This window comes from Syngnathus typhle, linkage group LG16 (assembly GCF_033458585.1).
Source record: "Syngnathus typhle isolate RoL2023-S1 ecotype Sweden linkage group LG16, RoL_Styp_1.0, whole genome shotgun sequence".
Classification (NCBI taxonomy): domain Eukaryota; kingdom Metazoa; phylum Chordata; class Actinopteri; order Syngnathiformes; family Syngnathidae; genus Syngnathus; species Syngnathus typhle.
In genome coordinates, this window is record NC_083753.1 from 5,941,263 (window position 1) to 5,966,059 (window position 24,797).

Here is a 24,797-nt window from a genome sequence, read left to right on the forward strand (position 1 = left end):
TATAAGGAGCATATAATCCTCCTCATAAAATAAGGAAAACATTTCCATTTACAGATATTCAAACTAGTGTTTTATAAATTAACTGTAGAAATTAAAATAATATTTTTATGTTACTCATTCTTAAGTGAATATTTTTCTTGATTTTTTTTCAAAACCTGTCCTTGAGTTAATGACTTGAATCACAAAATTATCATGCTTAATAGTTTTAATTTTACCGGTCTTTTACTTGTAGATTTTAATCAAATCTATAATAATAAAATAATTGTCATTCATCACCACTCACTGCGTTGCAACGCTCAAGTACCATTTATCTTTTTTTTTTTTCCACAAAAGAAAATTCTACTAATGAATTTTATTTGTATTAAAATTAATTCTATCGTGCCAAAATTCTTGGGTGAAACAAACAAAAAAAAAGACCGAAAATAAATGCTTAGCGGAAAAACAACTTGCGCTTACCCGGAAGTAGATGACTTGAATGTGACCCCTACCAGCTAGCTTTCCCTCATGCTACGAATGATGCCTTGCTAGTTCTTTTGTATATTTCATTTTTTTCTGGAGAAAATGTTTCTTACCTCCGTGAACTGTGAGTATCCGACGCTTATTATTTACATGTAAAGATGTGTGTCATTCGCAAACTATGTCAACCTTTTACAAACTAGCCTTACCATGCTAGCAGTGTTGTCATGTCTTTTCACTTTCTTTTTCTTTCTCAGTGGCAAAGGCGAAATCAAAGTAAGTAACAATTGATCGGCACAATTATTCTTAGTTCTCGGAGGAAGCTTGTAAGGTGAATGTTGTGTGCCCTCTGGCAGGACCGTCCTGGTGCAGATGATGAGCGCTGCGGGGACGGGCTATTTCTTCAACACCAAGCGAAACCGTCTCAGGGACAAACTTGTGCTCCGCAAACATGACCCATTTGGTAAGATTTGCTTGCATTACAACGAGGTCACAACAAAATCACACAAATCGATATTCATACAATGGATTCATTTGCAATCATTACACTTTTGAATGAAACGAGTACAGATTAAACACTTCAAATAACTTTTCTTTTTTTTCTGTCATCAGTCTAATTTTCTTGGCTGGGTACATTTATTTTGTTCACCTAAAATGTCAAATTTCTCTTTTTCACAGTGAACAAGCACGTCCTGTTCTTTGAGAAGAGGAAGATCAGATCGGTCTAAAATGGACTTCAACACAGATGATGAACCTGCAAGGTTTAAAGGAACACTTTGCTTTGTGGATTCCAAAAGAAAATGTCTGTTCTTCTATGGTGTCAAATATTGATTATAAACAAGTCCTTCACGTTTTATTTTCTTCATGTCATCCACAAGTTATATTCTATAATTACATGAGTAATTGCATTGTCAGTCGGGTGTCACAACATTAAACGTTGTTCCAATGACTTTTCACTTGCTTGTGTGCATTACTTAAAACTCTTCCATTTTCCACACAGTTATTGGTCTTTCCTTGCTTGTTCAGAACGCTCTTCAGCAGCACATGAACCAAAATGCAAGTTGATGCGTCCAATGAAAGGCATCAGAAGAGGTCAGCTGCTAAATCCCGTCTGCGTGGATACGACGACTGCGTGCCCATGGACTGCACGCTGACTCCCGCCACTTGACCTGCTCTCCTGGCCACCTCGTCTAATTCCATTGTGGGATAATGAGCCATGTAATATGCCAGCGCTCCAATGAAGCTGTCTCCAGCACCCTGGCGAGAAGATAACATGGAACAACGCTTTGGGTTATGTTGGCTGTCCTGCAAATAATATACAGTTACAGTATGAGCTCTTCCGGATACGCACATGCAATCAAAATGTATTTTAATTTGTGTGAATCGGGAGAATAGGTGATGAAGTTTTTTTTAAGCTGTCACCAGTAGGGGGTGCTGTGACATGACCCTCGTGCACATGCTTGAACCATCCATTTAAATGGGGATTTGTGTTCAGTTTTTAGCCTTTCTAGCTTTGACCATTGGCCTATAACCAGGAGTTCGGATTATTTAATTAGCCAATTATCTATTGATCGAGATGCTATGTGCTGTGTGTGTGCACCCTAAAGGAGATGGCATGTTGTGACCTGCTAGTGTAAAACCGCAACCACCCCCTCCCCATTAGTTCTCGCAAGTCCGCTTGATTAGTCATCACTTTGGCTGTGGAAAAAGATTGCACACTCTGGTCTGGGAAGAACTTGTCACCCCCTTCACCCTCAGCGTAAGCCTTCCAGAGCCTCACCAATGAAGACATTGACAGCAATGTTGTGAATGATTCAGTGACACCAGGGCAAAAAACTAAAAACAACCAAAAGGTCAGAGGTGTTGTGGACATGCCCCGCGATGAGTAAGCTTCTGGAAATACTCAGGGGTCCAAACGTGTCGCTGAAGGACTCAATTTAAGGCAAGATATACAAATCAACCATGTCCAAAGACAAAAAAAATGGGTCGACTCTCCTGGTCAGCACAATGGGTGTGACTCCTGCATTGTTGAGATGCTGGAAAGCGTGAGATCAGAGCGCAAACATTTCACAGGCCCCGTTGACGTTCCGTGTTGTGTTGATGTCTCCTGTCTGGTAGCTGGGCTGGGCTGGGCTGGGCCGTGACATAGCTCAGCATTTAAAGCACTGACGATGTCGTTTCACTGGTTTGGCTGAGCCCCCCCCCCCCCCCTCCCCACTCTTTGTTCACACTGCAACAGTGATGCTACTTTTGAAGCACACAACATCTTCATAAGCCCGATACTAACAATCCAAAGTGGAAGTAAGCCCACGTCCAAGCTCCCGTCCAACCATTGTCCCCCTCGCTAACGTCTCTTCTCCAAGACGACCATGCGAGTGGATGAAGCTCAACGAGGCTGACAAGCGTTGCCCCCTTCAGCCCCGCTGCCACTGTCCTCGACACACTTTGGTGAAGGTTAGATGTGGAGACCTGTCAATCAAATGACACAAGCGCTCGGCGCCGATGAGCAGTGACGCCGGTGCGGGTGGCCTCCTTCCAACGCTGCTTGACCTTTGCGACTTTCCACTGCCTGCTCTCTGCTCGCGCTCAGCCTTAAGTTTGAAATTATGATGGCAGACGTGATGGCGAGAAGTTCACCAAAGATTTCGGCACCGTTTGGTGGATTGCTTGAGCTCAGCGCACCCTGAAAATTCAATCGAGGCAACAAAAGCGTTTCTATTTTACTGCAGCTCGGGAAATATGTTTGACTTGTTAGCGTTTGCGGAATGTCAAAGGAATGTGGGCTGTGCCTCCAATAAATAAGCTAACAAAACTCAACTCCGCCCTACACATCAAGACTGACAAGTTGTTATTGTGACAAAACAAGCATTCATTCTTCTATTGTTCATCCCCTCCCCGCTTCTTCATGTTTATCCCGATTGTCAGAAAAATGTGGATTTTCACCTAATAGCGACGGCATGTAAAGGTCTATTTCTCACCCCGGTGTGATCTGGACTTCTGTCTGGCTAAGACAGATGGTTCAGACTCTTGAAAGCCTCCAGGCACCCCGGGGAGAGCAAAGACCAAGTTGGGGGCAACGCTGACTCACAGAGGCTTCCCAACAGTAACAAGGGACTCGTCTTTGCAGATCAAACAGACGCTTCATTGGAGCAATTAGCCCACCACCACCATCTTTCATCCATCCATCCATCCATCCGCAAGTTTCATTTTGAAGGCTTTTGTGTTTGACACGCAAGACGCAGCGGGCATCTGGTTTGCTATACAGAGTCAGCAGCTGCTGCTTCGTACACGTGTAATCCGTCCAAAGAAGGTGATATGGCACTTTTCTCATTGTGTCATCCTAATCCAGACTGTGCTTGGCTCAGGCGTTATTTTCCCCTCTAACGTTGAGTTCCAGGAAGGCATCGTTCAATTGCTCCGTGGTCTCTCCCGTCATGAGAGAGAGAGAGAGAGAAAAAAAAAAGGATGACTAATTTGAGAGACCCACCGTGTAGCAGCTGTAATGTCTGGATTAGAAGGGGCTGTCTACCTTTATTTAGTCTTTCGGAGTGGACCTCCTCTAGCGGGACAGATGAAACCAAGGCCACCCAAGTCCACAAAATGTAATATAGAGAAACGTGAGCGTGTGTGTGTTTTAGCTTCAGATAAATCCCGACACAAAACAGCCCAGACAAAATGAGGCAGAGACTTTTTAAATTCCGATTCATGCTCCTGACTCAGACTGACTTTTTTTGGCTTTCTATCAAATAAATTATTTTCTTTGTTTTTATTTTATTCCATTTATTTGTTGATTTATTTGAAATGATATTTTTACAAAATAGCCCAGACAATTATCTGGGGTAATAATAGAAGAAGCTAAAGCTCGGCCACCTTGTTTTGTTTAATTCAACAATTTATTGATATAAAAATGGAATTGGCAATTTATTTCATTGGCTTTTTTTTTGAACGATTAGCAGCCCCGGCCGGCCATTTTGATTGGATCATTTATTTAGAGCCATCCGGCAATTGTGCTTTTCCTGACTTGGATCGGTAAAATGCTCCAGTCTCAGTGATTGCTATGCGAGCACACTGCTTTCATAGAGAATGCCTTTAGCCGCAGAATACAAACGCCCTCGGAGCACAAACCAAGAGTTGTATCTTACAAAATAGATGTGCAAGATTGCACTGATATTGAAAAAGTGCAGCGCTCATCATATGAACTCAAATCACCGTTGTTTCAAATCGAGAAAGGCAGAAAACAAGCACCGGTGCTTTTTGAATGCTTTCAAACTTGTCACCACGTCTTTCAAAACTAAAACAAACAAAGCTGTGCTAACAGAAGAGTTCATCAGAACCAAAAACACACTCTTTCCCACACTGGCTCAAAAGAAATGGAAACCCAGATAACAATATGGAGTCACCCCCCCCCCCCCCAGACACACTCCAGTAAAAACGTAAATGGCCTTTACTGGAAGAGGGATTATTTTGTCCAAAAGAGTTAAACACCCCCCCAAGTTATGGGCCCATCAAAGAACAGAAGGGCCGGTGTGTGTGTGTGTGTGTGTGTGTGTGTGTGTGTGTGTGTGTGTGTGTGTGCGGTGAATTACATAGCAAGTCTAACCACAGTGAGGTTTGCAATGCCTTCTGCTGACTGATGCATGCGGGCCCAAAAGGTGAGTCACACAAGTGGAGGGGGGTAGACAGTGAATAATAAAGGCACTAATGTGTGTCTACTTCACCATGCGGGGGCACAACGGAGGTCACGGAGCCCCCAAGAAAGGCAGCTTTTTGTTCCTCAAAATGCCATGAGCGCTTTAGGCAAAACAACAAGCCACGGCCGGCCGTCGATGCCGTTGACACTTTTTCACATTGAGGGGATGTCGAACTAAATAAATGTAATGTGCATGCACAAGCGCACAGATATAATGGTCATGTTTAAAGACATTTCGAAGTCGCTCGAGTAAAGACGTTGGGGATGAGTCACTAAGCATGGTAATTAGAGCACAATAAAAGTCTCAATAGCGAGGTGACTCAGAAACAACTGAAGCATTGACACAAACAGTTGAACAACCTCGCTTATGATCTATTCCAAGTTGTAGAAAGCAACAAAGTAACACAACTTTATCGAAATGTTGTCCACAAGATAGATTCATTTAGAAAATAGAAAAAAAGTGTTAAGGGGAAAAATATGATTTCCCCATACCTGATTCTGTCTTGGTCACGACATTTTGTGGAAATTGGTAGAAATTATAATGGAAATAACATTAATACTTCTGTTAGGACTGGACAAACAAAATATTTCAAAAGACTTATCTATGCAAATGCAGTCTATTTGTCTTTTATATTTGTGTAGGTATTATTATTATTTTTATTACGATCTCAATTTGATATGGTGATATACGTAGCGGGATTATGGCGGTGAAGTGTTGGGATCAGACGGTGAGAGGAAGCCTGTTCCTAATGATGCTTCATGCTTACCGTGGTGTCCACTGCGGTGACTGGCGTTGCTGGAACATGTTTGGAGGTAGACTCTGATGCCTGGAGCACCACACATCCTTGGGCTCCCAAGGTGATAATAACGGTGCCGCATCCTCGCCTCAGCAGCTCGCGGCCAGCGCAACGCGCCTCCTCCACGGTATTTACTGATGAACCTGTCAGCAGCTCAGCCTGGATGGAGGCAGGAGATGAGACATGGATTAAGACTTATTAGGAGTATAAAACAACTGGAGGGGAATACTGGAAGGGATTTATAGATATTAAAATAAACCAATATATTGCTAATACACCCCTGACTTGTTTTCCATAGTTAATCTCTTTTGTGTGAGCCATTCTTCAACGAGTCAGCTTCTAATGACACCCTGTGTGCAGTCAGACAGACTCGTCTGAGATGTTTGGTGAGAAAACGTCATTTGACTGTTTTGCCGCATCTGGCAGCTTCAAAATATTCATCTTCAGATGAACTGCAATATTTCTTCAAAAATAATCATCACACACATTCGATTTTTTTGGGGATGTTCTATATTATTGTATTTTTTCTCAAATGTAACATATGATCTGAAACTATTTAGTTTAATTTAGTAAGCATAATAGGGATATTATTTCTATGATAGAATATTGATTCAAAATCCCAAACTGTATTTATTTGTTGTCAAATGTGTTTATTTTCAAAGGGATAACATTTTTTATTTATAGAAATTTGTGACGGTAAAATTAAAACGAGCTCTTGTTTTTCAAGTCAACATTTAGAAATAATGTTGAATTTCTAACCAGGTAAAATAAGGTTGAGACAGTCATGGTAGCAAACAACAATTCATTTGGACACTTTATCGTCGTCGTGTAACAAATCGCCTATGTGGGTTGAGGAGGGAAAATCACGATGACTCGTAAAGGACAATGACGCGAGCTCCAATTGGACTGCATTTCTGACATGTATCAGCTTGTAAACTAAAGCGGAAAATGATACATGTATTTTGGGCCGGCTCACAGGTAGAGTACGTGGTCGTCTCGCAGTTGTTCCTCGAAGCTGCGTCATCAATAGCGCCTTGGAGGAGGAAATGTGCCGTAAAAGTAAAAAAAAACACAACAGGAGGTGTGATGTCGGGACCATGAAAAATTAAAGGTCAAGTAATCCTAATCAGCCAAAGCTTTGTGCCAAACGCTGGCCCCAATCACAGTCGCATTACCAGAGCAGTTCAATGATGCCTTGGGTACTTTCATCACAGCAGGCCTCTGTCTGTGAATGACTAGGCCCTGAGAAAATTCTTCATCAGAATGGCTGCCTGCTGCCAACACACATACTGTAATGCACTGGTATTTAATTTTATTTTTTTAAAATGGAAAATATAAAAGATCGAAATATGAGTTCAGGCAGGACTGACGCTCCCGTCAAACGGCGTCTGATGGCTTTTTGTGCAATGTGAAAAAAGTCAACAATGATCTTGGAAAAGTTCAAAAATAAACCACAGTGTATCAATGTTTAAGAGCCCGGAGGCTAAAATAAATAAATAGATCGAAAACACACACAGAGGCACAAAAAAGCGTTTTGTTAGTCATAGGCTTCACACCGGGGCATTAATCCACACGGCCCCCCCCAAAACAAAACTCTCGGTGTACAAGAGACTGCATTTAAGTTTCTGCCGTGTGTGAGTAAATGCTCACACACACAGACACATGCCTTTGTTACAAAAGAGGCGCAATTAAAAGTGTTTGTGCGATACACATTAAATATACCGCGGAGGTGGATGCTTTTATCGCAGTAGGTTGCGCCAAACGTTTTTTAACCTCCCATTTTTTCTTACAGCATATCTCAAATAATGCTAATGTCAATGAGTATTTTACAAATGCATGATGGCGTAAACTCGGATTTAGTCTAATGAGGTTCAATAAAATGGCTGTATTCAATAAATAAGGAAGTAAAAATGTAATCATATTTGCAGCATGGAACAAAATATGGGGAAACTTCAACACTTGGGCATCTCTGCTTATGTATGTCCCCCAAAAAAAAGCTATGCACGCTTGTCTTTTCCATCACTGCTGCGTCACTTTTTGACTCCCTCCCTTTCATGTCCACACCTGGCTGGCTGGCTGGCTATATGTTGTTTTCTGCTCTGCAATACGACATGAAATAACAGTTCCCATCAAGCCCGAAGGGACGGACGGACGGCTGACTCAGCCAAAAAGCACATCTGCCCCTTTTTTTTTTTTTTGTCATCACAATGATTCCCAGATAAACACACCCACTTTCACTCATCTGTCATCACCTGAGATGCCATGAGCGCAAAAGGGTGGAGATAGCCATTCCCAAGAATGTTTGCATGGACTTTATGTCTAAAGGATACAGTGACACTATTGATGTGCTAGAAGAGGCCACCATACAGGAGATAGATGAATCACAGTGGAAATGTACGCGTGGGCTCTCATAACTTCTGGAAACTCCCGGGACCACACAGGTCCTTCAATAACGTATTGCAGGTACATTATTCTATGCTTGTGGTCAAACGATTCCAAAGTGAGAGCTTCACAAGTGTCAATGAAAGGCCAAGGAGAATCAAATTGCTTGTGTGATGCATCACCTCAGACTCATTGCAGCAAAATACATCAGAGAGTCGATAAAAATCAGGATCCAAGTCAGGGATAGCTGGCGCCGGGTTGAATATTGTTGTAACTGCAACGACAAAAGTCACTCGTCAATATTACCGATAGCTCACATTTCGGTCAGAAGGTCGACTCGTTCAAAGTGGTAAGACTTCAGCGCTGTCTTAATATTTTTATCCGACATGATACATTCTACCAATGACTTAAGATAAAAAAAAAAGAGCATAACAATGGTCCAGAATGTTCTTTTGTCTAAGCTTTAGCATTGACATTTTAGATGGATGCAGTCCGTACATTAGTACAATAAAATAAAACACATTTCTTTTTCAGAGGTTGACTATAAAGGGCAAGAATCGCCTTAAATCCAATTTCAATGGAACGGAACATCATAAGCTACTGAAGAAAAAAAGCTCAAAAGCTTCTACAAAGAAGCCACAATTTAAATGATTAAATTAGCATTAAGGAAAAAAGACTTGGGAACTGGCCGGTAAGAACAGTCTCAGACCCTGGAGATGAAAGCCATTGCATTCCCACATGACCACATTTATTGGAAAACAGTCCGGTGGACATCTCAACGTGTGAGTGAGATCCATTGCGACATTTTCTGTGTTTATATTTAAGATTACAGCAGAGGAATTTGTAATTCTCCAAATGTGTCCAACATCACGGTCTGATGCATATTCATGAGCGGCAAGCATTAATGCCGCCATTTCTTTGTATAAGTGAGGATAAGCCCAGCTTGACGAAGCGATTCATTCCAATACCGCTGTATCCAAATGAAAGCCTCGTGCAAGTGTGTGTGCATATTTCCATGTATGTTCAAGGATAGCAAAGGCAAGTGTTTGTGAGTGTGCGTGTTTGCGTGGGCACATCGGAGAGCATCTGCGTGGGTTTGCATTGGGTTTGGGCCACCTGGCGCTTTGAGGTAGACGTGAGGTGGGAATAATGACTACCACTTCAGCACAAACACACATCATGGTGTCCCTCAAAATATTGGGCTATCAAAGTTTGGCTTATTTCCATTCCCTGTCCAGGTTTAGCACAAAGCGTGGTCTGGCAGTGGGAGTCGTTTACTTTCTTTTGGTATTTTTATAGATAAGTTAGGAAAGGGGGGTTTGCGCCGTTGTGGGAGTGGCCATAGCTGACTAACGGTGGTGGCTCCTGTCATTCCCTTCAAAACTATTTGCAAACTATTAGCAAATTAGCCAATTATTAGCTCTGAAAAGCAAAGTCATGTAAAAGTCGTACTCATATCGTATGATCATGTTGTCCGTCGATCGTTTTGTCATTTTTTTTTTTTGAAATCATGTTATCTTCCTCTATCTGTTCCTGGATCGTCCATCTGTGCTGCGATCACAGTGTTTTGCGCCAAGCGTGATGTTTCCAGAGCTGATGGCAAATAAATGAGCTCAAGTGTGCATGGGAAAAAAGGATGGAAGCTCATTCGTATGTGGGCAAGTGCGGCTTTTGTGAAATCCCCAATATGCAGACGCAAGACAGACAAAATCTTCCTCGCTAATGTTGCCATCGGGGCAGCGTGTCTGAAACAAAACGGAGCGGCCCAGATGTTGAAATTCTGGGATGCGCAAAAACTGACTCATGTCTGGTAGGCTGGAGTCGTGTCAAATAACCCGGAAAACAGCGAGTGAAGGAAAACTGGACGATAGCTAGTCAACTCCAAAAGCTTTCAATTCTGTTACTTCAATACAAAGGGAAGAAGTTTGCTGGATTCAATTCACGAAATTTTGAAGTCTGGCATATTGCATAATCTTGTGTCATTTGAGCACGACTTCACGCTCGGCGTCATTACGTCTTCACCGCCAAACACATGAACAGATATTCTCCCCGGAGAATTCCATTTACACCTTGCGGTGCCACAACGTCGAGGTGGCCAAAGGCGTTTGTTCCGCTCGTCTCTCTCTAATGCCACATGGTGGTATGGTAAGGGGAGGGGAGGGGGGCAGCGAAAGAGGGCGGCGTTCAGCGACGCCATCTGGGTAGCCCATCTGCAACACAGTTATGGCTGTGACGTTTTTCTTCTGGCAGCGCGCAGCCATCGATTACTAGCGATGAGAAGCTCCCCAGACGTCTTAATGACGCCAAGGGCTTCTAATAATAGGATGCCGCTAAAGATGACAAATTCTGGAATCTGGTCACCATGACAAGGAGGAAGGAGTCATGGGGAAGTAAACAAGTACCCTGCTGGTGTGATTGACATGCGCGTTTAAAAATGTTGGATGTGGTTAGAAATCAAAGATAGATATTAGGGAAGACGCTGCGGGTTTTTTTTTTTCCCCCCACAGTTTCCACCTTTTATCCACAGACCCATTTGTTTGTAGCCCAACAATCAAATGTGAAATTTCCCACACTATATATAAGTCGAGTAGCCTGCATCCACTGACCTTTATTCTCTTGAGCCATCTGTAATGCCCGCAAAGATATTTGGGGGGGGATTTCAAGTTGGCAAACCAGTACTTTTGCAGAAGCGATGGCTGGAAGTGCATCCTGGAGCTCCACCTTGCTCAGTAGCATGTTGGCACCAGCCACAATCACAATGGCATTCTGACCTGTTTGGAGACCAGCACATACGTGACGTATAAAATCCCGAATGAATAGACATCCATTCCTCGACTACTTTCTATCATGCTTGTCCTTTTTCATATTATTGGAACATTTAACAGGCAAACTAAACCCTGCATTGGTCGCCAGTCATCTGGACACATGTGGTGAATATAAAAAGTCTACACACCCCTCTTCAACTGCCAGATTGTGGTTGATTAAAAAAAAAAATATATATAACAAGATAAAAAATGTCAAAAAAATTCCATTGACTTTTATTGTCACATAAAGATGATGGGCTTTTTGTTTTCATCCTAGAAAATGGATTGAAGTACTAGACTATAAATGTATATGTTGATTGAACGTATTCATTCCCAACTATCTGTCGTAGTTCTAATACAATCATTTGATGAATTGAATAAAGGATGACCTTGGAGATCCACCTTGGAGATTTTTAGTCGTGTAGCTGCTGTGAATTCTTGCCTGAAAAATCTCTACTTTTGAGAACTAGTCTGGCGATGATTAAGATATCAAAGATGAACTGTAACATTTGTGTATTTTAGCATTCGGTACAGAGGAAAGTCAGCTGTAATATTTAAAAAAGTGGATCGCGGTGGATTGTTTGGCATGTTAACATCTCGCAGTAAATGACGATATGCATGCTTGGCTCAGTCGCATGTGTGACTGGGAATTCCTTGATAATTAAACTGAGAATGTGCGCCAATGTGTGCACGTGACACTTCCAAGTGTGAGAAAATGAGCATGCTTTCTTTACCTGCATCACTGACTATGATGGAGGCAACGCCTGTGGCTGCAGCAGACGTCTGTCCGACAAAGCCTAACAAAGTGACACATGATGAGAGAAATACCAGCAATGTTTTTTTTTGTCACAGAATACTTCACACCGCTTTGAATTTACACAGGATTTGAAACTGAATGGCATCGCATGTGCTAACCTGTTGCTCTTTTGCATTGGATTGTAGTTTGCACATAGGCGTTGCCGAGTTTTACGCCTCTCCTTTTGTGGCTATTTCTTTTCTCTGTCTTTTGCAACACACGGCAAACAAGGTGCCGCCCGCCCGCCGGCCCGCCTTCGACACAGAGGTTTGCGCTCTGTAGATGCGCAGACCGCCGCCTCTGTCACGCTCACGTTTAAAATGCTGAAAATAAGCGCTTTCATGACGTCGAGGTATTGGATTACATTTAAAGCGGCTAGTTGATTGCCATTTAATTTTTTTCTTTTTTTTGCTATCCTTGTATTGTTAGTAAAAGGTCAGCAAAAAAAGTTTCTGATCAACTTTGGACTACAAATTTTAGACATTAAAATTTGCGTTCGGGGAGATGAATTCAAATCTTAAACCTGTTCTTAAATGATTGAAACTTTAAGTGCGTCTTAATCCAATTGCAAGAAGAAGCAATATTCCAAACTTTCTAATGTCCTCCTGGTAAACCCAATTTGCCAATCGGCTTTACCTGTATGCACGCCGTGGTCCTTGAAATTGCGGATATAACTGTCTCCAAAGGAGTCGTTACCGACCTAGAATAGACACAAGACAAAAACGATTACAACAAGGAAGGTGTCAAGCGGGGTCAGACTTGGTTAGCGGCAACGTTTGAAAAGTGTATATCCTTAAATCTCTGATGGCTTGGATTTCCGTGCGCCCTGCCAGCGTACTGGCATGGTGCCGCCGTTGAAGAGCAGCAAATAGGAACACACAAAAAAGTCCGGGAAAAGCACACACGCGCAAACACACGACCAGCTGCGCCAAGCCTGGAAGACACGCTTACCCCGCCCGCTTTACGCCTCTTCATGCCCACCTCGTTTCATTTTCTTTTCTTCCGTCCACATCTGTAGCTACTTTGGCTTGCGGAGGGGGTCCCCACCTTGGCCCGAGGCGCCTACTTGGAACCCACGCTTTCCCAAAAACATGCCAAAATACCAGAGACTCGTAGCCGTCCGTCTGTGATGATGCGTTGGCCCGCTATTGGCTGCTTGGCCCCGTCCTCTTTGAAGACTGCCCTTCTGTCTTGGATGTTCTTGATAAGCCAGAATGTCTATTTTTGGGTTCTCCCCATGCCCGGAGAGATCCTCCTGCGCTGGCTTGTTATCGATCGGGCCTCTTTGTTCTGACAGAGGTGGGGCGCCGGTGCTTTAGCGCTCGGGTCGAAAGGCCGCGCTACGCTTACTGATCGGAGACGTCGGGTTCGCGTGCTATGGGAATAGGCTTGTTTGAAGGCGGGCGAGAGTGGGTGGCGTATGCACGCAGTCTGGTATTGATCAAGAGAAAATGAGACATGGAGAGTTTAGGGCGTGAAATGAAGTTTGGGGAGTTGCTAAAAAGTTGGAGGACGTCGAAAAGACTCGCAGTGCTAGCAATTGATCAGCCAACAGATGAGCAGTGTGATGGGATGACGTCACGGAGCATACATTGTTAGAGGTGCGCCTCTCTCCAGAACCTCCAAAAAACTCGCACGCACCATTATAGACTTTAGAACGCATCTCCATCTGTCCTACTTTATAGTCAAGGTCAAAGGTCATACCTTGGCGACCATCGCGGTTTTAGCGCCCAGTTTTGCAGCCTGTATGCATTGGTTGGCCCCTTTTCCGCCAAAGCCGCTGAAGAAGTTGTGACCGTGGATGGTTTCCCCTTCCTTAGGTAGTCTTGGTGACTGGCTGTGCATGGGGGGGGGGGGGGGGGGGGGGGGACAAAAGCACAACCATAAAGATACATTTTAAAAGTACATTTTCTTCACATTATGATGGAACAAGCAGAGTTGAGTGGATGTCAAACTTCACACTAGCAGTACTAGCTGACTCATCAAGCTTAAATACAAGCTCTGTCCTAATTTTTTTTTATTTTTGCCACAGGTGGGTGCCCTTACAAGCCTCCAATCGTCAAGCAACTGGAGGGTGAGTAATACGGGCAAGAGACAACAGCAGTATGATGCCTGCGTCAAGACTTCACACTTTGGCCTCGGGCCAGTTGTGCCACAGAGTCAAAATATTTGCGGTTGGCAAAACCTTGTCATTAAATTGTTTCCCTTCTCTCGTTGAACTTTCTTTTCGACGTAAGTTTGCGTGGTGACTTTGTTTGACGCAGGTGCTCGGCCATATTACAGTAAATTCATTCAATCCCGGAATTTCCAGTAATTGAGACAACACTAGAGGTTGCCTTTGCATTGCTGTGTAAAACGACCAAATGTTGGAACAGGATGTGAGGTCAGCACGACCGTAATGCGGTGGGTGGGTGAGAGAGGAAATGGAACAAAGGGCCGACATTTAGACGCACACGCAAGCAACCGAGTCTGCTCCTTTTTATCACGCTGAGAGGCCAGGGGAGGAGATGTGAATTTCTTGGCAAAAAGAAAGACCTCCGAAAGTTGTGTTCTCAAACGAGAATTACGACATCTGGAATATTGTTGACGGTGAGAGAAGCTCTGAAAGGGAATGCTCCCTTTGTGTACCAAAATGCATGGAGTGTGTGTGTGTGTGTGTATGCGCTCTGTTTGCAAAGTACTCCAGTGTTTCCACTTTCGCACACCCACACAGGACTTTGGACTATGCTAACCTGAAAAAGACAGGTTGGAGGTACTTCCCTTGAATAATTAGAATATACAAAGAAAATGATGGATTAAATAGGGATAAAGCAAATTTGTAAAAGCATTTTGGTCTTTTGTCGTAAAATAATGCCACACGCGCGCACGCACACACTGAAGTGCCAGCACCATTATGCTTTTATGTTACCATGACGACCAGGGGAGGAGAGAGGATGAGCCAAATAGCAAAAAGGAAGTGCACGTATAGCTCTTTAAAGCGAATAAAAGCATTGATAGATAATTCAAATGAAGTGATGTGAATTGTCAGCTCAGCTGCAATAAAATGTGATGGGTCGGTCGGGACATCCCTGGTCACTGGGAAACAAAGCACATTGTAGGAACAATAGTTGTTATACCAGAATTACATTATCCAAAAGAGAACCATCATGCAAAGATTACTTCAGACAGTTAAAAAATATATAGAACAAACTAAACTACTGAATCATGCTTTTGCAAGGAAAATAACCGGACTGTGAAATTGCAAAACATATTCTCGTGTATGAATGTATCATGCTTCAATAGAGAATATAATGTTCTTGTTTTGCAAGTTCTCTCAAATTTGATGAATTGAACATTTTAAAACAGGTGAAAGGTGTCTCTACACAGTGAGCTTTAGCAGTAGGGGGCGCTGTTTGTCTTTCAACTCTTGACTGTACTTTGACTCTTTTTACACTGCAGTGATAGCCCCATTAAACACAACTTTTTATTAGCCTTTTGTATTTAGGAGTAATAGCAGCATACATTAAGTGTGCGCGTTGTGTGTGTGTGTGTTTGTGTGTGTGTGTGTCATCTGCAACCACACGTATCTGACTTTTCAAGACAACCGTCTTTTTCCACTTCAAAGCCATGCTTATCACTTGGAAAGACTTCCTTCCAATCTCTTCCTGCTAGCCTCTGCTATCCGCGCTGTGACCCTCATCCATAAAGCCCCTTTTGCAACATGGGCAATTTTCTGTTCGCTTATAATAGTTCTAATTGATGACTCCTGTCCTAGATAGCAGAATACAAAGCAGCAGAATCGCCAATTAAATTGTTGATGAGAAAAAATAGTATCGCAGAAGACTTTTTTTTTAATAATAGGTTGGGACTTTTGACTTACTACATAAAAGGCTCACTTTAAAAATATGTCTTTTTAAATGAACCCCTCCACCATCAGCCCAGAGTGTAGCAAATAATATAACTTGGAAGGATGAGATGTCATCGTATGAGCAGCTGATCATGTCACTCCTTCCAAAGTTCATGATAAATCCGTCATGTGACTAGAACGTATTGTGTTTGGCTCGAGGACTCTCACCACCCAAAAGCCTGATGCAACGTCAACGTGGACGTAATAATTAGCTATAATCCTTAGATCTTTAACCCAACATATGTCAAAAAAAACAGAACAATTATTTCATCCCTATAATTATGAAAAACTGTTTCAAATAATAAATCTCATGACAGCAGCTTGTTATGAACTACTTCCATCAAAGGAACTGTTGAAGTCGATCTCTGCTGACAATTATGATTAATCTATGGCCCGAAGGTTACAAAGTTGAAATATGTGACTGATTAACACAGCAGGCTTTTAGGTTAAGCAAGAACTAAATTTAAACAACTTCCTCTATTTTTGCGGAGACGGTCGCAAGCCGTGATCGAAAATACACTACAGCTCATCTTTTCCGCAGGTTTACAGAACAAGTCCAAAATAAAACTGCTGATGGACAGTTGCGGCTATTGTTATTAATAAACATTTTAGAGATGATATTTTAACTACGTCAATTGTAGGGCTGGATTTACTTACCTGACCAAGTCAGTCATGCAAGAACCGACCACTATAACGTCAAAGGCCTCTTCAGTCATGACCTGTTAAGACAAGTACTTGTGTTATTCAAATGTCTCATTTCTGAAGAATAAAATGATACCACATTCAGGATGAAAGAAAAATTAAAAAAATCCATTTCTTTATGCTGGATTCCTTTTAATGGACTTCTAGTGGACATCTTGGGTAGAAAGTGTCTCAACAGCCTACAAAACTAAAAGGCTTGACAGTTGATTTTCTACATTAGCATGCACATGGACGAGAAAAACAAAAGGTAAAAATAGAGCCTTCATCATTGACTGAGTTGGACAACATCCAGTCATATTGGTAATATCTGAGTGTGTGTGTGAGCACACTGCCGTGTGTGTGTGCAGTAGCGGGTTGCGGCTTCAGTACTAGACGACATGAACACATCGCAGCCAAGCAAAGACTTTAATTAATTCAATCCTCAGCTTGTATCGGAGCTAATGCAAGTGTGTTAATCTCTTCAAATCTCTTCCTCGGTAGAGGAGGACTCGGAAAGCTTGGCCGCTGGCTGTATGATGCTTTACTTCTCTCTTATTCCACATTTCACAACATACAAAGGAAATGTGAGAAGTAGCCAGTGATTCTAATGCAGGAGCATATCTTCACATATTCATTGTCCAATTATTTTCAAAAAGAAATTATTTGCAGGATTAAATACTCCTCTGTCGATGCTGACCATTTCAGCTTGATTTATAATGCAAAGGGTTTCACTCATCCGCAGGCAAAACTGCATCGCTGCCAAATGAATAAATTAAAACAAACAATACAACCGTTTTAGGAATAGTCTTAGAATCCCATGAGATTTGGTCGATTACTCTAGTTCTACATTAGGTTAAAACATTTACATGATTCAAAACATTTACATGATTCAAGAATGAAACAAGACAGGCCTTGTCATCTTATTTGGCTATATGATATTATTAACATTCGTGTTTACTCTGCAAACCTTTGTTTACTTTTAGCTCAGGATCACAAATTCGAAACATTGGAGCCACAAATTGCTGAAAGCTTGGAACTATTTCAATCTTATGTAGGTATGGATTTATGTATGGATGTCCAGAAAAAGCCTTTACATTTAATATCTTCAAAGGAATAGCCAAAGAAATAGTACAACTCATATTATTATGATCATTTCACTAAATTCATATAACTTCTATACGTGTACAATGTTGGATTTATTATTTGTGCACCGAACACTCTACAATTCAATATTAACTTCGTGCATGCAATAAAAGTACATCTTTTAAAAACGGTAACACGCACAGTCCACATACTCCAACATAAGTCATGTTGCAACTTTATAAATATCATGCATATCATGTCGATGATAAAAATCTCAATTCTAGTTAAATTGGACATTATACTAAACATGTTTACCTTTTCTGGTTTAATAATGAGGAAGCTGGGCGAAGTACATCGGCCGGTGAGCAATTATTGACAGCTACAATGAGGAAAGTATTGCCTGAATAGCGATATTTGATAACAAAAACAAGCTTATCAATTTCAAGTGATTGAGCCGAAACTTGAAAACATATCAAATCACTCGTTATGACCATTGAAGATGTATGTATACCTCTGTAAACATGTATATCGGCATTGTAATACATACTTTCAAACAGGCGTTATGGTAGACTACTTAACAGGGTCTTTCAAGTGGACCCAAACAACATGTATCCGGAAGTAACGAAGAAAAGAAACGTTCAAGTTATTTAATTCCAGCTTTTCCAGGTAATATGATTTACACAGTATGACATTTAAATTAACAGCATTGAATGTATATTCCACACTGGCAAATATGATCGGTTAATGATAAAATACCGTTTGGTGAGATGCTGAGATTTCCTCAAAGCCATATTACAAGATAAATAACAAGGTAAATATCATAATGGTTTCTCTTAAACCCTAGCCGCATTGCTTATTTGCTTGATCACAGATTGCAGAGTTCACAACTTGATCGTCTGGAGTTAAATCCGTGACGGATATGATTCTCGTGTGCTCAATCTACCCCATAGCACCAATAAATTAATTAACATAGTCATGCACTACTCTTATGTCAAATTTGACATGCAATTGAATAGTGCACTCCACATCAAATCAGACCAAACACGCCTTTGAAATTTGTTCTGTTTTTCTTCAGGCTTGTCAGGGTAGATAAAATGAACAACATGTCTCCAGAAGTTGCACTGCACAGGATCTCACCGGAGTTGCGACCTTTGCTGTGCAGCGTGGTGCGGAATGGCCGGGTGGGACTGGACTCCACAAACTGCCTCAAAGTCACAGACCTCAAAACCGGGTAAGCTTGGTCGTTTTGCACGTACTTCTGATCATAATGACAATTCAGGTAACAATGGTTTCTGAAGCGCGTGTCAATAAGTGTATATTTTTTCCCCTTTGATTAAGTATACGTTGATTATGCTGTTACCAGGTTGGACCTCCTTTTGCCTATTTGTAGAGTTGTGCTATAAACATTGCAGAAGAAGCATAAACTGTTTATACAAGGTTTCCCATTGTGACCATCCATTTTCAGGTGCACATCGTTGACCCCAGGTCCTTGCTGCGATCGCTTCAAACTTCACATCCCCTATGCTGGAGAAACCCTCAAATGTATGTGAGAAGACTGACCGATACGTCTGCTTTGAGTTGATCGAATTTGTCATGCATGACAGTTTGTACTAAGAGTTAGTCATATCACCAACATTTTCTGTCGGCGTCCATCCATTAATTATCTGAACCATTTTAATTAGGTACAAAAGGTAAACATAGACGTAATGTCTGACAGTAATTGCACGAGCACTTATGACTGCATGAATGGTCAAGGGGAATAATTTTCAGCTGGCTAGAACATGCCAGACTTTGCCCTAAAAACAACCACAATCAGAGGGATCAGTATTTCATCTTCTATTTCCAGGTATTTACACCTGGATCCATAACTCGGAACAGAGTAGCTTTTGTTTGAACCCACTCCTTTTTTAAGTGAGCAAACATATCGACTGACAGCTATGTTTTGTTGGCTAGGTGTGTCCTACAACTATTATTGAAACCGTTCGTAGCGCTAAATGTCTGTGTTCATTTTCAGATTTGGGTTTTGCTTGTGAAGAAAACACTTAATAAGTGTTAGCCAACATTCAAAACAGTTGTGGGAAAACAAGCAATTGAGAAGCTTAGAGAAGGTAAAAATCAATCCAAAGCCATCCAAACATTGGCCGTAAATGGAGTTCGACCCATTCCTCAGCATGATTAATCGAGCCACTGAGAAATCAGTCAATTTGTGACTAATAGATGAACTTTTTTTGTTCCGAGGAGGTTCTGTCGCACTTTTTTGCTGTGTCTGTGCTGTGCTGCACTCTCTGAGTGTCTGGCCCCTCCTCCTAACACTCAGACCCAACAAAACATACCGTACTCCCAGCTCCACGAAGCCACCCTCATCTGCACCAGAAGAAACAGTGAATGCAATAATTATTTTATTTTTTTCTACATGGTAAGTTTGTAACTTAAAATAACAGAAAGTTGAATGAAAGTTTTTGGAATACGTCTTCAGCTCTTGGAGCCGTTTAGGCTGCAAGTAAACAAAAACAGGCCAATGGCATTCCTCCGTGGCACGTGAAATCTCTGCAGCTGTTGTACACTTCTTTCCTGTGCTTTTTGGCCTGAGGACGAATGTTTGTTTAATCAAGGATGCAGGGCTGCAGGTTGGCCAGTTTATGGACCGGCCCACTTCTAGCGTGCCAAAGCTTGGTACACCCCGCACACATCTAAGCATCATTAATTCAAATGCAGCCACCCTCCCCTCCCCTCCACGCCACGCCAACACGTTTCCTGGTACAACTAAACAGCAATTTGGGGATTTTTCTTCCCCTCATGCATAATAAGACCCTGTGACCTGCCTTTGCAGAGACTGTCAACAGATTTCGGGTAGTATAGTACAGATGCCCGAGTTGGTGGTAAGTGTGTGCTGACTCCCATTTAAGAGTTGGAATGGTTCATTGTGAATCCAGCCACATCCTCAGTTAAAGGGTGTGCACATTAGTGCAACCACATTATCTCAGTCTACTTGACCTCTCCAAAATAGATCGTTTTTTTTTTTCTTTTCAATGACTTGCGGAGGTTAAAGGTCACATTAATGGTTTTGAAATGATTTATTTTGATCTCATTTTTTTTGTTCCCGGCATTTGAACAGGGGTGTGTAGACTTTTTAGTTCCTCTGTATTTCCACAACACATCCTCTTGTCTATTTGAGTCCTCTCCACTGGAAATTTCCATCCATACGCTTAAGTGTGTCTCTTCCTCCTGTCGTCAGAGTGACCAAAAAAGCAGAACTCAACAGACCCATTCACCTAAATAGAATTGCGCAACATATCAGAGCATTGTGATCCGGCATTATTAAAACGTTACGCGGCTCCCTTTCCTAATCGAAATCATGCCATCTGGCAAATTGGTTTGTATTTTTCAGTGCATGAATGTAATACTTGAAATTTGATTCACATTATTTGTTTAGCTTGACTATTTTTGTATCTATGAACTTTATTTTCTTTACTCCAAAATGTCAAGTTGGCTCATTAATTCGGGTGCTTAAATCCACAGAACCTAGGGCACAAACACAACTGTCTTAAAATGACATTTTACGTCAGACTCAGTTGTCGTGTGGTGTGACCTTAATTCTGTTTTTGTTTTCCATGTCACAACCATCCATTTATCCAATCATTTTTTTATACTCCTAAAAACCATTTAGAAACTGATTACAAGAATGAAATAACTGAAAGAAACTAGAATAAGGTCAAAATGACATTTTCCCAAACTCCAGACTATTGCCAATTTCTGTTTCCAAAGTCAAAAGGGTATTTTACACTCTGTGAGTCCTTAAACTAATCTGTTTTCATCTCTTTTTTTTTTCTTTTCTTCCCTAGGGGATATTATATTTAATGCCTGCTATCCCAAACTGCCTCCAGATTTTATATTTGGAGAAGATGCTGAGTTTCTACCTGAACCTTCAGAATTACCGGTGCGTATCCAGGTTTAGTAAATCATCCGGTGGAGACACATTTTCTTGAAATGATTTGTCTCCTATATATTGTTGGCATCTCATGGTGCTTTCTCATTCTCACCCTACATGGACCTCCATTTTTTTTTTAATATTGTTTGTATTTTACAGAGTATAGTTTTGAACCGTATCAGGCTGGTGTCGTCTAATTAATATTTGTATTTTAAGCAGCTATTTTTGCAGCAGCCTAGCATAAAACAGCTAAATTCCCCTGCTTGTGTCAGAGTCTGGGAGAGAAGAGGGGAGTATTGCTCACTGTCTCATAAATCCAGCTGTGCACATAAGGGGAAGTACCTCTGCTGAGCCAGTGCTTGGCAGCTCTTTGCGTGTTTATTTTCTCACATACAGTTTTGTCTTCATATATTTGTAATTTTGCTGCCAGAGCTCTTCTGGCTCAATTCATTTTTCCTTTACACATTCAGTATGCGTATCCTCCCTTGCACTTTTAAACCTTACCCCCACGCTAAAAACATTAATATTCTGGTTTTATTAATCCTAGAGCAGGCATGGGCAGCTGGTGGACGGCCAGCAACCACGCTCTTTGTGGCGCCCCTTGTTCAGTTTAAAAAAAAAAAAACGGGGAGGACATAAAAAAAAATATATATCTATATACTGATACACATTCAATATAAACAAAAACAGAGAAATCCAAAGAAAATATCTTTTTAAAAATCGGAGTATGCCAATCTGCGACTATTTTAAGTTGTAATATCACCAATCACCACAAGATGGCAGACATATGTTAGTTGCACTCACAATGGGTCTTTTATTGCCATATACTACGATTATTCACGTAGGCCTCATATTTTTTGGCCGATTTATATACGTGATATATTTTGTATCTACGTATACTCAACAAACATAGAAGCTCATAGTTTCCTTTTAAAGTCCTTTTTTTGGTAGTAACTATTTTTAACTACAGTGAAATGTTTGGTTGTACTGAGTGGGTAACATTTGATTTCAAATTGTAACCTCAGTGTCCTGTTCTTTTGACGATGTGAGAACACGGTGCCCGAATGCTACAACTGGCACGGGAAGAAAACATGTCTCCTTTTCTTTTTTTTCTTCCCCCCTCTTTTTTTCCATTGACGTCAGATTTTTACATCATGTTCTCCAGTAATAGCGTCTGGTGGGTGAAAGCTTTTTTGTGAATTTGTCATGATGTTATCCTCAGATTCCCCCACCCCACCCCACCCCAATTCAGCCTATTGGCATCATTTGTTGCTTAATAGCTTTTTACGAATATTGCTTTTGACGACTTATCCTAATGGAGCTAATATTCTCTTAAGAAAGGGGCGGCTTGATTCCTTTTGGTCTTCAACTCGGTCTCCTTCAGCCAAAAGGCCGTGATGGCTCTTTTCAGGATTGCACGGGTGGAGGGGACGGACGGGGGAGTGACGAGCATTTTGGGAACAGAGAGGTGACCAAAGAGGAGGAAATGACAAAGACAGAGGCAGGAAGGGAGTGGTGGTGGACAGCAATACCAGTTAAATCCCTTGCCTAGAATACTCTTGCATAATATACTTTTTCTTCTTTTTTTTTTTTTTTTAAATTGACAAATTCAGTAAGTGTTTAGGTAAAATAAAATTTGTTTTCTTTTTAAATGTAGTATTTATTCATTATTTTTTTAGGGGGGTTGGCAATGTCAAACACTGCATCAGATTTTTTACTTCTTTGGTCTGTTGGCATATTAATTACATTACTCAATATTTATATATTGGATGTAGGTTAAAAAGGATTTCAAATCATTGTACTGCTCTTTTTTTTTTTTTAAAATATATTACGCAATGTCCCAGCTTCATGGGAATTGGTCATGGTTATTGCAAACGACGTGGTCGGAACATTCATGTAGGTAGGTCATCATCGGTTTAGTTATTGTTGGTCATCTTTAATTGAGTATGGCTAAGACTGTGCTTAAAAGCAAAAGTTATACTTATCTCAACTTTTCTTTTTTCCTTCTTTCTGGTCCAATGCTACTACCTCTGTCTTTTGAGTAGTCGTTTGTCATTTGTCAAGTCTAGACTTGGCCAGCAATGTGTGTCGGCACGAAAAATTTGGGGAGTTTCCCAACAACTTTGCTTTTTTTTTTTTTTTTTCTTTTCTCTCCATTTCGCGTGTTTATGGCCAAGACCTGGGGTTAGCCCCAATGGCCTCCCCAGAACCCGCAGCAACATGTTTCCACTTATTGGTTCCAGAGTCCTTCGAGATGCAAATGCAAGGCAAGCGCTGTCTTGTTAAGAGTGGGAATTTTATTAACATAAACAGCTCAGGGCTCTTTTTTGTTGTCTTGTCATGCCAAGTCATTACAAAGTTGCGTTTCTGTTTTTGGGCGAATCAGCAGATCGAGAGCAGAACGTTGTTGTACGATATAAAATATGGGGAGACGTCTCGAACATTTGACATGCTTTTGTCCAAATATACCAAGGATCAATAATTACAGCAAACTCGCTGCTAACAATTTGTCACTTGTGGCTCTCTCCTAGGCCTTTTTTTCTTACTCCAACCAAAAGTCTAATTGATCCTGTTTTGCTCCAGTTCCTTTCTCGCATGTTAAGAGAATCTCATCCAAGGCTTTGTGTCGTTTGAGACAATGTCGCTAGCTCACAACGTAATGCGTGTAATGTGAAGCTAATCCAAGTATTCTTTTCGGAAGAGAAAGGAAACGTGACTTGACGCTAGCCTCTGCTAATCTCCAATGCCATATATTGGCCAGCGCTTCCTAGCTGCTGCTGCAGGTTTCCCCTGGTTCTGTTCTAACAATGGCACCCCAATGGCCTGTAAAGTCGGGTCAACCTGAGCATACCATTTCCCTTTTGCTTCAGCGAATAATGCGTTCCACATTTTAGTGGCGTTTTCTTATTGGCAGAGCTTTCACTAACATGTCTGGGAATGCTTTGAACAGGCGTGGTATTGTTTGCAAACTGAGAAGCTTGATGGGAAGAACAAACAGGACAAATTGGCCGAGGTGGTAAACCAGTTCAAGAATGTCTGCTATTTTCTGTCAACAACTTGAACCGTGTTGGACAAAAACTGCACAGATCACACTGAAAAAAAAAAAAATAAGAAAAAAAAACACTGGCTTGAGAATGCCAAGTGTCTTAAACACATGACAAGAGCAATTTAGGATGATCTTAGACTTGGCAATCTCTGGGGGCGGAACAGGGTGTGAGCCCACTCTTGAATTAGAGACTAACAGAGATTAATTTAATACTTGGGAGTTGTTTAATGCCGTACACTTTCAAGTCA

At 41.4% G+C, this 24,797-nt stretch overlaps 3 protein-coding genes across 5 annotated transcripts in view; 2 read left to right on the forward strand and 1 right to left on the reverse strand.

The window, feature by feature from the left end:
• The first annotated feature begins 437 nt into the window (after window positions 1–437).
• Window positions 438–1,405, forward strand: mrpl33 (mitochondrial ribosomal protein L33). Its single transcript, XM_061300835.1, has 4 exons — window positions 438–583; window positions 714–732; window positions 813–919; window positions 1,135–1,405. The coding sequence occupies exons 1-4, from the start codon at window positions 562–564 to the stop codon at window positions 1,182–1,184; spliced, it is 198 nt and encodes a 65-aa protein (XP_061156819.1). The 5' UTR covers window positions 438–561; the 3' UTR covers window positions 1,185–1,405.
• The window catches only part of rbks (ribokinase), a 29,492-nt gene continuing 5,978 nt past the window's right edge, over window positions 1,284–24,797 (reverse strand). For 2 of the 3 annotated variants that reach the window (XM_061300832.1, XM_061300834.1), the window contains exons 2-9: window positions 16,469–16,530; window positions 13,630–13,762; window positions 12,562–12,625; window positions 11,864–11,926; window positions 10,932–11,096; window positions 8,508–8,599; window positions 5,914–6,102; window positions 1,284–1,713 (exon numbers count right to left, since the gene is read on the reverse strand). In XM_061300832.1, coding sequence (XP_061156816.1) covers window positions 1,540–1,713; window positions 5,914–6,102; window positions 8,508–8,599; window positions 10,932–11,096; window positions 11,864–11,926; window positions 12,562–12,625; window positions 13,630–13,762; window positions 16,469–16,530 — 942 coding nt within the window. In that variant the 3' untranslated portion in view covers window positions 1,284–1,539. Of the gene's footprint in view, window positions 1,714–5,913; window positions 6,103–8,507; window positions 8,600–10,931; window positions 11,097–11,863; window positions 11,927–12,561; window positions 12,626–13,629; window positions 13,763–16,468; window positions 16,531–17,890; window positions 18,034–24,797 lie in introns of those variants that run through there. The other variant, XM_061300833.1, reaches the window with a different exon arrangement.
• The window catches only part of babam2 (BRISC and BRCA1 A complex member 2), a 29,343-nt gene continuing 22,630 nt past the window's right edge, over window positions 18,085–24,797 (forward strand). The window contains exons 1-4 of the mRNA XM_061300831.1: window positions 18,085–18,241; window positions 18,651–18,806; window positions 19,041–19,117; window positions 21,418–21,512. Coding sequence (XP_061156815.1) covers window positions 18,670–18,806; window positions 19,041–19,117; window positions 21,418–21,512 — 309 coding nt within the window. The 5' untranslated portion in view covers window positions 18,085–18,241; window positions 18,651–18,669. The remainder of the gene's footprint in view (window positions 18,242–18,650; window positions 18,807–19,040; window positions 19,118–21,417; window positions 21,513–24,797) is intronic.

What these genes read in the sequence shown, in the direction of transcription:
- mrpl33 (XM_061300835.1), top strand. Translation starts at nt 562, where the DNA reads ATGTTTCTTACCTCCGTGAACT. An exon ending in CCGCAAACATGACCCATTTG is followed by an intron (nt 920 to 1,134) that starts GTAAGATTTGCT and finishes TCTTTTTCACAG; the next exon opens with TGAACAAGCACGTCCTGTTC.